Source organism: Oncorhynchus kisutch, linkage group LG10, assembly GCF_002021735.2.
Source record: "Oncorhynchus kisutch isolate 150728-3 linkage group LG10, Okis_V2, whole genome shotgun sequence".
Taxonomy (NCBI): Eukaryota; Metazoa; Chordata; class Actinopteri; order Salmoniformes; family Salmonidae; genus Oncorhynchus; species Oncorhynchus kisutch.
Genome location: NC_034183.2, coordinates 60,354,723 through 60,368,037, shown reverse-complemented (window position 1 = coordinate 60,368,037; position 13,315 = coordinate 60,354,723). Strand labels below are relative to the sequence as shown.

Here is a 13,315-nt window from a genome sequence, read left to right as displayed (position 1 = left end):
GGCTCCTTGCAGACTGGTGGTACTGACGGCTCCTTGCAGACTGGGGGCACTGGCGGCGCTGGTCAGACGGGTGGCTCAGGCGGTGCTGGGCATACTGGCGACTCTGATTTCGCTGAGCAGACGGGTAGCTCAGGCGACGCTGGGCAGACGGGCAGCTCTGGCAACGCTGGAGAGGAAGGCTCTGGCAACGCTGGAGAGGAAGGCTCTGGCAGCGCTGGACTGAGGGGCTCTGGCTCCTCTGGACTGAGGGGCTCTGGCGCCTCTGGACTGAGGTGCACTGGCGCCTCTGGACTGAGGGGCGGGAGCTCTGGCAGCGCCGGATAGGCGGGAGACTCCAGCTGCGCTGGAGAGGAGGAAGGCTCTAGCAGCGCTGGACAGGCGGGACGCACTATAGGCCTGATGCGTGGTGCCGGCACTGGTGGTACTGGGCCGAGGACACGCACCTCAGGGCGAGTGCGGGGAGGAGAAACAGGGAGTACTGGGCTCTGGACACGCACAGGAAGCCTGGTGCGGGGGGCTGCCACCGGAGGGCTGGTGCGTGTAGGTGGCACTGGATAGACCGGACCGTGCAGGTGCACTGGAGCTCTTGAGCACCGAGCCTGCCCAACCTTACCTGGCTCGATGCCCACTCTAGCCCGGCCGATAAGAGGAGCTGGTATATACCGCACTGGGCTATGCACCCGCACTGGAGACAGCGTGCGCTCCAAAGCATAACACGGTGCCTGCCCGGTCTCTCTCGCTCTCCGGTAAGCACAGGAAGTTGGCGCAGGTCTCCTACCTGGCGTCGCCATACTCCCTGTGTGCCACCCCCAAGAAATGTTGGATGCTGACTCTCGGGCTTCCTGGTTATTGTGATACATCTTTAATAAAGATGAAAATAGAACAATATACAAAAACAAGAAACGTGAAATACCGAAAACAGCCCTATCTGGTGTAACCAACACAAAGACAGGAACAATCACCCACAAAACCCAACAGGCTACCTAAATATGGTTCCCAATCAGAGACAATGACTAACACCTGCCTCTGATTGAGAACCATATCAGGCCCAAACACAGAAACAGACAAACAAGACATCCAACATAGAATGCCCACTCAGATCACACCCTGACCAAACAAAACATACAAAGCAAACTATGGTCAGGGTGTGACAGTCATGCACACATTTGGGCTGTCTTTCTAAAAAAAAGGGCCTTTGCCCCAAGTCTGACAAACCTAATTCCACACATTATCGTACACCACTTAAAGTAGATTGATATGTCAAATATAAAATGGTGGGTTATTGGACAAGGTTATATTGGTAATGTTAACAGGGTCTTTTGCTGGTCATATATACAGGGGGAATGCTGAGGCAACATGGCGTGGTACAATCTAATTTACTACAAACCTGCTACTAAGGAGTTATTCACATAGTTATTTTTTTACTAAACTATGTGGATTGCAGTATCTCTATGACAGTGGTGGTTTTGATGAAAACATTTGGTGGGATCATCATTTAGGCTACCATTTAAAAATAATTCCCTCGCTTATGCTGTGCTTTGTTTTACATATCCTGGTCCAATACTGTACAATCATGAAAGACACATGTTTTTACCGACTTGTGTGCAGTCGTCCACCTGTGTGCCAGTAAACCAGCTGAAATGACAGTGGTTAATTCTAGCTAGAGGGCTGTTTGATTCTAATGGCTGTTCCAGGGAAGTAGCTACTTGTTTTCGAGTGCCTATGCACACTCAGACGACTTTTATCTGCAATTAATGTTAAAAACGAATCCAAGGCTGGATGTGCGGTATATTCATATGGAGGAGATGATGGATTTGCTTGGCCTTGCAGCTTGCCATAGAAGGGTAAGGCAGAGTAGTGGGGTCCACTGCTGGTGTCTGGGGTTAGGAGGACAGGGGTAAGGTTTGTGGGGGCGGAGGCCATGCTGCGTGTGGGCTTGAGGGAGAGCGTCTACTCTGGTTGGGGAGCTGCTGGCGTCTCGTTGGCATTGGCGTCCGTGGTCTTGTTTTCCACCTCATCGTCGGATAGGAGGTCGAGCGATGTTCCCTCCACCTGCAGCTGACGCCTGCCTGAGCGGCTGGAGGAGAAACTGATGGGGCCTCCACGCCTGCAGGGGACAGAGGGGGCCAGGAGAGGTATTAGTAACGAGGACCATCAATTTGGCCAATATACACAACTGTTTGTGTGTGTGTGTGGGGGGCTCTTAATACCTGAGGCGACTCTTGAGTGTGTTGACCTCATGGCTGAGACCCTCGCTGGCCTCAGTGGCATCGTCCAGCTCCCTCTGCAGATTCCTGCGGTAGGCGTTGGCACGTGTGGCCTCCTCCTCAGCCTCCTCAAGCTGCCTCTTCAGCTGCTTCATGCGAGAGTTGGCCTTCTCCATCTGACCCAGCTAGGAGTCACAACAGACATCAACAATGATGAACAGTCAATACTAATACTTACAATACTCAGCAGTCCTATGGTCCAGTGGTTACTGGAATTAACCTACTGTAGGAAAGACTCCAATCCTAAATCTTCACACCTATCCAATCCTGGCCCACCTTTGCAAGTTGTACTGAATTGGATAGAATTCCTTCTTTAGCTGTGTACACCTTAAAAATGTACTATGCAGAATTCGCCTAATTTCTGTTTGTGTCAAAACAAGCAGTCATTGTGTAGAGAATCCATAACCAAAAATCTATATATTTTCAGCTGTTTTACAAAACCGAAAGTAAAAGACACAAAAACTAAACTTAAGAACGCAAAGCATAGAAATGGAGCACTTAGAACAGATCTATTGCTTCTTAGACTTGTTTTCAATGAGAATGAAATATCTATAACACAAACTTCTATGTTAATTTGGTTAAGTCTCCCAAAAAGTTACATACTGTAGCTTTAATATCTGGGTTGTCCAAACTTCCGTGACAAGCTCCTCACCTGTTCCTTGTACTGGTCGGAATGGCGGCGCTCGTCCTCCACCTGCATGCACACCTCCTTCAGCTTCTTCGCTGTCCGTCTCACAAGCTTATTGGCCGCTGCTCGCTCCCTGATAGGAGGACAGAGGAATGAGGTCATAGGACAGTTAGAGCACCACAGGAACCGCACTGTAACAAAGGCTGTCAGTCATAGATCTTCAAGTACATCTCTTAAGATTGCTTTTGACTCATTACATTGATCACATTAACATTTAGATCACATTCAAGAACCTCTCTTCCAACGGGCTGAGCTTGTTCTAAGGCCCTCATGAACTCCTCCTGAGTCTTGGTCTCCTATTTCACCTTGTCTAATAAGGTATGGAGTTGTTATAAGAGAGTTGCTGTGTTTCTCACTTAGCCTCCTGCTCCAGCTGCTCCTCCAGCTGCAGTATCTTGGCCTCCAGGGCGGTGATGGAGGCCTTGAACCGGCTCTTCACAGAGCCCTCCAGCTCGCCCAGCTTGGCCCGCAAGTCCTTGTTCTGCCTCTCCAGCTGCTGGTGCGCATTCTCACTCTTCTGGGTCATGCTGCGCTCTGCCACAAGCTCCAGGGTCAGGGTGTCCATCTGGGGGAGGAGAGGGGGAAGAGAGAGGTGGAGAGAGGAAAACAGTGAATGAAGGAGAGAGGGGAAAGTGAGAGAGAGATAAGAGTATTTTTTATGGTAGGGCTGAATAATGGATTGTTCCCTGGTGGTAGTCGGATCTACAATCTACTCTGCGAGAACAAATGATGCTTTGCATTTATGTAATGATCTGTTGACAGTTGTGACTGGTGTGGTAGTGACCAACTGGGTTTACAGAACAGCAAATATACAACAAATGTACTAACGCTAGTATTTTTGTTTAGTTTACAGTCACTAGGCAGAGTGGCACCTTTTCAATGAGGTACGGTCAGAGATTAATAGATCCATCTGTGTTAAGGTGCTCCTAACAGTATACGCTGATGAAGACAGCTTGTCGGTCGGAAAGGTTGGATATTAGGTTATTAAATGACTGAGTCTGCGCTAGAGTGTGCAGCTCTCCTTTTCAAAGGTCCTCCTAACAGCCATTGCAAAGCTATGTTCGATCTGTATCAGACCAGAGTCAACTGAAGTGGAATAGGCATTTTACATTCCATAATTGTAACGATTCTCCTCGTAGGTGGAAGGAGGAGAGGACCAAAGCACAGCGTGGTAAGTGTTCATCTTATTTAATGATGAAAGAACACTTCAAAATACAAAACAACAAAGTGATAACCGAAACAGTTCTGTCTGGTGCAGACACACAAAGACTGAAAATAACCACCCACAAAACATAAAGGAAAACAGGCTACCTAAATATGGTTCTCAATCAGGGACAACGATTGACAGCTGCCTCTGATTGAGAACAATATCAGGCCAAATACAGAAATAGAAATACATAGAAAAACTAACACAGAAAACCCACCCAACTCACGCCCTGACCATACTAAAACAAAAGACAAAACAAAGGAACTAAGGTCAGAATGTGACAATAATAAAATGTTACTCTAAAGTATCTTAAGAAGATAGAAGCTAATAAATATGTTTTATGTTTACTGTATATTGTATAGGCTGTAAATGTGTCTTTACGTTTGTCTATTAATGGCAGCACCAATTCATCGAGTCAAATTCTGTGAATGTGTGAATGTAGGCCTCTTGGCCAATAAAAGTTGTTTTGATTCTGATAGACAGTAACGTTACTTTGAATGTCCTAGTCTCTTCCCATATCCCATACAATCACACGTCAGTGGCCCAGGGAGCGTGGGAGAAAGATGTTTTCTCAATAAAAAACAGATGTATTGGCAAGAATCTAGTTATTTTGTATATTTTATGAAATAGGAATAACTCTGAATACATGATCAATTAATTTTGTAAATTATTTTTCAACATTTTGGTGTGTGTGAGATTTGTTTACTATTTATGCTGGTAACGCGTAGATAGGCGCATCATAATTTGGTTTATGACATCACAATGTGAAATGGGCAACATATTTTGAAGTTCTGTCAAATAAGGCACAGTCTACAAATACACTGAAATGGGATGTTTGTGTTGCTGTAAAAAGGTATGTGTCAATTCTGGGCTAGAATTTGTCTAATTCTGTTACAATTTAGAGTATATTCTATTCTTTTCAGCTATTACTAGTTGTTTCATTGTCTATTTATTTGTGCCAAATGGCAGGATTTGGGACAGAGGGTATAACTGTATGGTTACAATGGTTTTATTTTTATAAACATGTATTTTTGCTATTTGTTAGCCTATGATACAGAATTCAATATGATTGGGCGACGAGTTCTTTATTTTATGGTCAGATCATGTGGTTTGGGTGTGACATTTGCTGCTAGTTCAAACATAACATATATAATGTTTCTCCAAACAGAAAAAGAAGTGCAGAGTTCGCCTCGGGATTGGGAGCCGCTGTCCATCGCCGTTCCCAATCCCACCCAAACTGACGTCATTGGATGCCGGCATGGTAACTGCGTCAGTTTGGAGAAACCGGGAGAAGAAGAACGTAAAGGATCACCACCAACTTGAATCTTCCTTTGTCTCTTCTTTCCATTTGAAACCGTCTACAACATCTCTGACGCCCCTCGACCCCTTGTCTGGCCGAACACCAATCTGCACTCCCTCACCCCCCTCACCCCCTGGATCCCCTGTCAGATCCCCTTCGACTCTCTTCAAGTTCTTCGGCCTCTCTTCCCTCTCCTCTCTCCACATGTCATCTCTCTCTTCTTCTTCTTCTTCTTCTTCTTCATTGGAAGGATCACAGACCTCCTCCCCTTTTAGTGCTTCTTCTGTTTCCCTGGCTGTCTCAACTCAGTTTTCCTCCTCCTCCCCTGCCCCCCAGTCCTCCTCTCCAAACCCCCTGGACCACCATGGAGAGACCAACAAAGACAGTGAGACTGCCAGGTACTGCAGCCTGATATCACATTTCATGCCAACCAACACCATTAGATTGAAAAGAAAAAGACAATATAATATAGCTAACCTAATGTATATGTCTGTGTGTCTTTACAGAGATCTTATGAGCTCTGAGGTCAAAGAGGTGGGGGCAGTTGTTCCACAGACAAAGAGAATGGTACCCCTATTTGTTGGCATCGCAGGTCTGTAAACGGGTGCCATTTTTTGGTGCTATTTGTCTCAATTCATCTTTGACAAAGCTTCTCTCTTACCGCTCTCTGTCTCTCGGTCTCTCTCTGCAGAGGCCTCCATTGACCTGAAGACTTCCTCTGTCTCCTTGGAGAGGTAAGTACTGTATACAATAGCCACCTTCATCTCACTAAACTCTACATAAGAGTGGTCACTCACACCATGACATGGTAAGGAATATATGTATGCCTGTACATTAAAACAGTGTTCAAACAGACCGATTGGTGTTGAGCTACTGCTACTGAGGCCTCTACCCTGTCTCTCTTCCTCCAGGCCATTGGTCAGGTCTCGGGAAGCCATGGCTTGCCTCCCCAACCTGGTCAGCAAGAGTAGCACCCAGCTGGGGGAGCAGAGCTGCACAGGCGAGGGCGAAGACAACACCAAGCTCCTCGGGTAAAACACACACACACACAAACCTACTCTTATCTATGAGATCTGCTTTTTGTTTTAAATAATTTGGTGTGGTACTCAGAGTTATCTTGTGTTCATGCATTACAAATCCATTCATTAGTTTACCTTTGGTCCACAGTTCAGATATTAGTGTGTAACTGATGGCTTCTTTCCTACAGGTTGCCTAATATTGGCAACACCTGCTTCATGAACTCTGCTCTGCAGTGCCTGCTGGGGCTGCCAGCATTTTGCAGAGACATCCTGAGACAGCAGAACATCTGGATTTCCTCCCCCTCCTCTAAACTGCTATGGTATACAGCCTCGCTCTCACCCTCCTGTCCCACCTGTACACACACTGACCCACCCACCTAGACGCTTATAGTTACAGTACACAAGTTCCGCCTCAATGTATGTGTCAGTGGAGGCTGCTGAGGGGAGGACGGCTCATAATGATGTCTGAAACGGAGCAAATGGAATGGCATAAAACACATGGAAACGACATGTTTGATATATTTGATAGCATTCCACTGATTCCGCTCCAGCCATTACCACGAACCCGTCCTCCCCAATTAAGGTGCCAACCTCCTGTGATATGTATGTATGTATGTTTGTATGTATCCATCTATCTATCTATCTATCTATCTATCTATCTATCTATCTATCTATCTATCTATCTATCTATCTATCTATCTATCTATCTATCTATCTATCTATCTATCTATCTATCTATCTATCTATCTATCTATCTATCTATCTATCTATCTATCTATCTATCTATCTATCTATCTATCTATCTATCTATCTATCTATCTATCTATCTATCTATCTATCTGTCTATGTATGGATGGATGGATGGATGGATGGATGGATATATATTGTCCTTCGTACACTCTTAGTGTCTCATGATTTTTAAGATAAAAACAAACCCAACTCAGCTTCTGATTAACACCAGAGATGATTTCCTGTCACAGTCAGGAATGAGTTGAATCATATTTGACCAGAAGCTCAAGTAGAAGCACAGAGCTAATCTGTGGCCAAGGTGAGAGATTGAAACCTGAATGCATGCTCTTTGTCTCCCTCCACAGCTGCTTTGCCAAGTTACATCAGGCCAGGCTTTCTGGAGGCACTGTTAATGCTAAGAACAAGGAAAATAAGAAAATCCTTCAAACAGTCAAGCGCTGCCTTTCCGTTGTCAATGAGGACTATGAGGAAGACTATGAACAGGTAAGATATTATTTGCTAAAAGACTCACTTAACAATAAACCTGGGACACGTGACAGTGTTTTTCCTCAGCTCTGTTTCAGTTGTAGTTGTTTATGTATTTTCTGCTTCTTTCCCATTCTTCTCTTAGGATGCCCATGAATGTGTGTTGCTCCTCCTCTTTCAGCTGAAGGAGGAGGGTATGGCATTAAAGGGCTCACCAGAGCCATACACCTGCCCCGTGAAGCAGTTAGAATTCAAGCTGAAGACTTCCCGTACCTGCACCAGGTAACAGCTGTCATTTGTATACGGTGTACCTTGATGTCTTCATCACATTTGTGAGGAGGTTTAATGTCAGCATAACATGCAGGATACAGAGGTAAAGCATTAAGATAGTGTGTAGAGGGATCAAAAGGTTTGTGTTGGATAGCTGATGCATTTCTCTCCGTACTTCTGAAGCTGTGGAGTTATAGTGTATGGTCAGGAGGATTATAATCACCTGTCACTGAGCCTGAGCCATTACCTGACACACAGCCTGGACCTCTACTTTAAGGTCAGCACTTAGCTTAAACCAAGAGTTAGTATGTCAAGGAACACTATCATTAATGTCATAATGTTCATAATTGTATTGCTATCCTTTGTCACCTAGCCATCTGCGTTAGAGTGTGCATGCAGGGTGTGCTCAGGCAGCACAGCATCTGTGACTAGGCACTTCCTCACGCTGCCCCGGTGAGTCCCCCCATCATCATCTCAGATTGCAATTGACAGTCCTGATCTAACTCACCAAACTGGGTTATTTAATTGAGTACAAGACTGATTCCTTTGTCTGTGTGAATGCCTGCCTGGTCGTCTGTCTGTCTGTCTGTCTGTCTGTCTGTCTGTCTGTCTGTCTGTCTGTCTGTCTGTCTGTCTGTCTGTCTGTCTGTCTGTCTGTCTGTCTGTCTGTCTGTCTGTCTGTCTGTCTGTCTGTCTGTCTTTGTGAATGCCTGCCTGCCTGCCTGTCTGTCTCTGAGCAGGGTCCTAATGCTTCATATCAAGCGATTTACTGCAGGCTACTGGGAGCCAGAGAAGTTGGATGATCCCATGTCCATCCCTGCAGACATAACCCTCCCAGCCGTATGTGGGAAGACAGCCCATGTCCAGTATGGAGCCAGGTTGGTTTACACTCTGTTTGGGGACATTGCACATTGAGTAGCCAACACACACCATGATTTTCACACACTAGATATTTATTTTCAATGCCATCAATTTACACAGGGCAAGCTCCCTGGGTAGAAACAACATGGACAACACACCTGCAAACTCCCCGAAAGGCACCCTTGATAGACCAGGTAGGACATTGTGTTACTGACTTCATGCAGAACACCCTCTCATGAAACAGGACTGTTGAGGAAAGCAAGTCGGAAGCTGAAGTTAAGAGTATATTTGTTGATGGGTTTCAACTTCACTTTCTGGTTTGTATTTACACTATATTTGATATACCCCCACCAGCTTCAAATTCCTCTGACCAGCTAGAGAAACCAGCTGACAGTGAGAAAAAGCAGCAGGCAGCCGCTGTGGTGAGGAGAGAGAGAGAGAGAGAGAGAGAAAAATAAATAACAGATAATTAGATCCAGTTGAGATAGTGGGCGGATCAAGATAAGGCAGTTATAGAAGGCACCCCTATCCTGTCGACAAAATAACAATCCTATTATTAAATGTGTTTCCTTACAGAGACACCAGCCAGACAATATCTACAAATTGTCAAGTGTGATCTCACATCTGGGAGACAACATGTATACAGGTATGCAGGCATGCAGGTAGGCAGGCACGCAGGTATGCAGGCACGCACACACAATTATGAAAGCTTAATGTACACTCTATTTTGTTTCCCTTGTTCCCTAGGCCACTACATCAGTGATGTTTTGGACAGCCGTGGCAGTGGGTGGCTCTGCCTGGATGACGCACATGTCTTGAGGACAGATGAGGCCACTGTGCTGAAGGAGATTGCACAGACTGCCTACATCCTGTTCTATGTCTGCAGGTAAGGCTCTAGGCCACAAATTTGAGAAGAATGTCACAAATGGAGTCAATGACGACAATGAGTTATCAAGAAAAAAAAAGTGTTTACCAAAGCTAGAAAGACGATTCCTTGACCACGCATTAAGAGTTATCCCTTTAACCTGTGATCCCTCTGTATGTGTTATTTTTCAGACATTGTATGTACATGTAAGATCTCCCTGTCATTTCTCATTGAAGTGGAGCAGGTGAAGGAGACCAGGCCCCTCACTACCAGGAGAAGCACCAGGAGAACCCATCATTAAACTCAGGGAGAGGCACAGCGCTCAGGGACCACCTGGAGTAGCACGTACCACACACCAAGAAACATCAGATTAATCGAATTAGGCTGCCCTACACCACCATCAACTGCCTTAGACCACCATCAAGCTGCCTTAGACCACCATCAAGCTGCCCTACACCCCCATCAGACTGCCCTACTCCACCATCAAGCTGCCCTATACCACCATCAAGCTGCCCTAGACCACCATCAAGCTGCCTTACACCACCATCAAGCTGCCCTACACCACCATCAAGCTGCCTTAGACCACCATCAACTGCCTTAGACCACCATCAAGCTGCCCTACACCACCATCAAGCTGCCCTAGACCACCATCAAGCCTCCCTACACCACCATCAAGCTGCCCTATACCACCATCAAGCTGCCCTAGACCACCATCAAGCTGCCCTAGACCACCATCAAGCTGCCCTAGACCACCATCAAGCTGCCCTACACCACCATCAAGCTGCCCTAGACCACCATCAAGCCTCCCTACACCACCATCAAGCTGCCCTACACCACCATCAGACTATCCTAGACCACCATCAAGCTGCCCTAGACCACCATCAGACTATCCTAGACCATTAGGACATCACACTGCCCTAAACCACCTGGACACCAAGCTGCCCTAGACCACCAGAACACCAGGCTGCCCTAGACCACCAGAACACCAGGCTGCCCTAGACCACCTGGACATCAGGCTGCCCTAGACCACCAGAAGAAACAGCCTACACCACAAAGCATGTACCCACTCTAGGCCATCTACTGTATGTTTACAATTATATAAATATAAAACATCTCACCGACCGAGTGCAATTAATGTTCTTTTACTGTACATGGTTGTGAATAAATGTACCTACAGTGCATTCAGAAAGTATTCAGATCCCTTGACTTGTTCCACATTTAGTTAAGTTACAGCCTTATTCCAAAATGGATTCAATTATTGTTATCTACCCCATAATGACAGCAAAAACAGGTTTTTAGATTTTTTTTGCAACTTTTTCAAGGAAACATAAAGCTAAACTATCACATTTACATAAGTATTCAGACCCTTTACTCAGTACTTTGTTGAAGCACCTTTAGCAGCGATTACAGCCTAAAGTTTTCTTGGGTATGACGCTATAAGCTTAGCACATCTGTATTTGGGGAGTTTCTCTCATTCTTCTCTGCAGATCCTCTCAAGCTCTTTCAGGTTGGATGGGGAGCATCGCTGCACAGCTATTTTCAGGTCTCCAGAGATGTTCAATCAGGTTCAAGTCCGGGCTCTGGCTGGGCCACTCAAGGACATTCAGAGACTTGTCCCCAAGCCAACCCTGCGTTTGTCTTGGCTGTGTGCTAAGGGTCGTTGTCCTGTTGGAAGGTGAACCTTCGGCCCAGTCTGAGATCCCGAACGCTCTGGAGCTGGTTTTCATCAAGCATCTCTCTGTACTTTGTGCTGTTCATCTTTCCCTCGATTCTGACTAGTCTACCAGTCCTTGCTGCTGAAAAACATCCCCACAGCATGATGCTGCCACCGCCATGCTTCACCGTAGAAATGGTGCCAGGTTTCCTCCAGACATGGCGCTTGGCATTCAGGCCAAAGAGTTCAATCTTGGTTTCATCAGACCAGAGAATCTTGATTCTCATGGTCTGAGAGTCTTTAGGTGGGTTTTGGCAAACTCCAAGCGTGCTGTCATGTGCTTTTTACTGAGAAGTGGCTTCCGTCTGACCACTCTACCATAAAGACCTGGTTGGTGGAGTGCTGCAGAGATGGTTGTCCTTCTGGAGGTTTCTCTAATCTCCACAGAGGAACTCTGGAGCTCTGTCATAGTGACCATCAGGTTCCTGATAGCTCAGTTTGACCAGGCGGCCAGCTATAGGAGTCTTTGGGGTTCCAAACTTCTTCCATTTAGGAAGGATGGAGGACAATTCCTTCGACCTCATGGTGTCACGTCTAATCAAGGTGGGTGGAATCAGGCGCAGAGAGCAGAATGCGATATAGAGTTTATTCTCCGGTGAACAAAACAAACACGGTCAACCCAAACACACACAGGGTGAAATTATCCAACACAGGATAACAGACTAACCGGAGAATAAGAAACACAATAACACCGACAGAAGAAAAATGAATGACAAAATAAACAATCCCGCACAAAACAAGGGTGGGACAACCTACATTATATACAGACACTAATTAACTAAACAACACACAGGTGAAACCAATCAGACAAAACCAACAGATACACGAAAAGGGATCGGTAGTGGCTAGTAGGACGGTGACGACGACCGCCGAGCACCGCCTGAACGGGCAGGAGAGCCAATCTCGGCGGAAGTCGTGACAGTACCCCCCCCCCCCCAGGCTCCCGCTGCGCCACCACCGTCCTCTAGGACGACCCGGAGGACGAGGTGCTGGGCGATCCGGGTGGAGGCGGTGGAATTCTATCATGAGAGAAGGGTCCAAAATGTCCCTCACCGGAACCCAGCATCTCTCCTCCGGGCCGTACCCCTCCCAGTCCACGAGGTACTGTAGGCCCCCCACCCGGCGTCTCGAATCCAGAATGCCTTGAACTGTATACGCCGGGGGCCCCTCGATGTCCAGAGGGGGCGGAGGGACCTCAGACACCTCACCTTCTTGCAGGGGACCAGCCACCACCGGCCTGAAGAGAGACACGTGAAACGAGGGGTTAATACGGTAATACCTAGGAAGTTGTAACCTATAACACACCTCGTTTATTCTCCTCAGGACTTTGAACGGCCCCACACACTGCGGCCCCAGCTTCCGACAGGGCAGGCGGAGAGACAGGTTTCGGGTCGAGAGCTAGACCCTGTCCCCCGGTGCAAACACGGGGGTCTCACTGCGGTGCTGGTCAGCGCTCCTCTTCTGCCGTTCTCCCGCTAACCATAATGAGTCCTGAGCGGCGTTCCAGGTGTCCTTGGAGCGCTGTACCCATTCCTCCACCGCAGGAGCCTCGGTCTGACTCTGATGCCATGGAGCCAGGACCGGCTGGTAACCTAACACACACTCAAAAGGAGACAAGTTAGTAGAGGAGTGGCGTAAGGAGTTCTGGGCTAGTTCGGCCCATGGAACATACCTAGCCCACTCACCAGGCCGGTCCCGACAATAGGACCGCAGAAACCTGCCCACATCCTGGTTAACGCGCTCCACCTGCCCATTACTCTCGGGGTGAAAACCTGAGGTTAAGCTAACCGAGACCCCCAGTCTCTCCATAAACGCCCTCCACACTCTGGATGTGAATTGGGGACCCCGATCAGAGACGATGTCCTCAGGCACCCCATAGTGCCGGAAGACATGGGTAAACAAAGCCTCA

At 47.1% G+C, this 13,315-nt stretch overlaps 2 protein-coding genes across 7 annotated transcripts; one reads left to right on the top strand and one right to left on the bottom strand.

Annotated features, from left to right (window-relative positions):
- Window positions 1–1,950: 1,950 nt before the first annotated feature.
- LOC116375954 (myosin heavy chain, embryonic smooth muscle isoform-like) lies at window positions 1,951–4,175 on the bottom strand. The gene is made up of 5 exons (XM_031834982.1): window positions 3,828–4,175; window positions 3,312–3,520; window positions 2,920–3,028; window positions 2,211–2,392; window positions 1,951–2,107 (listed from the first exon to the last, which is right to left on the bottom strand). Exons 2-5 carry the CDS (start codon window positions 3,518–3,520, stop codon window positions 1,951–1,953), a joined length of 657 nt encoding a protein of 218 aa, XP_031690842.1. The 5' UTR covers window positions 3,828–4,175.
- A 2,123-nt stretch (window positions 4,176–6,298) lies between these two features.
- On the top strand, window positions 6,299–10,261 carry LOC116375894 (ubiquitin carboxyl-terminal hydrolase 37-like). Of its 6 annotated transcripts, none has more exons than XM_031834410.1 (12): window positions 6,362–6,493; window positions 6,670–6,801; window positions 7,576–7,714; window positions 7,842–7,978; window positions 8,150–8,243; window positions 8,340–8,419; window positions 8,707–8,844; window positions 8,948–9,021; window positions 9,182–9,249; window positions 9,404–9,473; window positions 9,575–9,713; window positions 9,929–10,261. In XM_031834410.1, exons 1-12 carry the CDS (start codon window positions 6,399–6,401, stop codon window positions 10,032–10,034), a joined length of 1,272 nt encoding a protein of 423 aa, XP_031690270.1. In that variant the 5' UTR covers window positions 6,362–6,398; the 3' UTR covers window positions 10,035–10,261. The 6 variants fall into 6 exon arrangements, 4 of the variants coding, with proteins under 4 accessions (XP_031690273.1, XP_031690270.1, XP_031690271.1 ...); XM_031834411.1 differs by having other exon boundaries at window positions 9,884–9,996; XM_031834413.1 differs by lacking the exon at window positions 9,929–10,261 and having other exon boundaries at window positions 6,299–6,493; window positions 9,404–9,489; window positions 9,575–9,698.
- The last annotated feature ends 3,054 nt before the right edge of the window (window positions 10,262–13,315 follow it).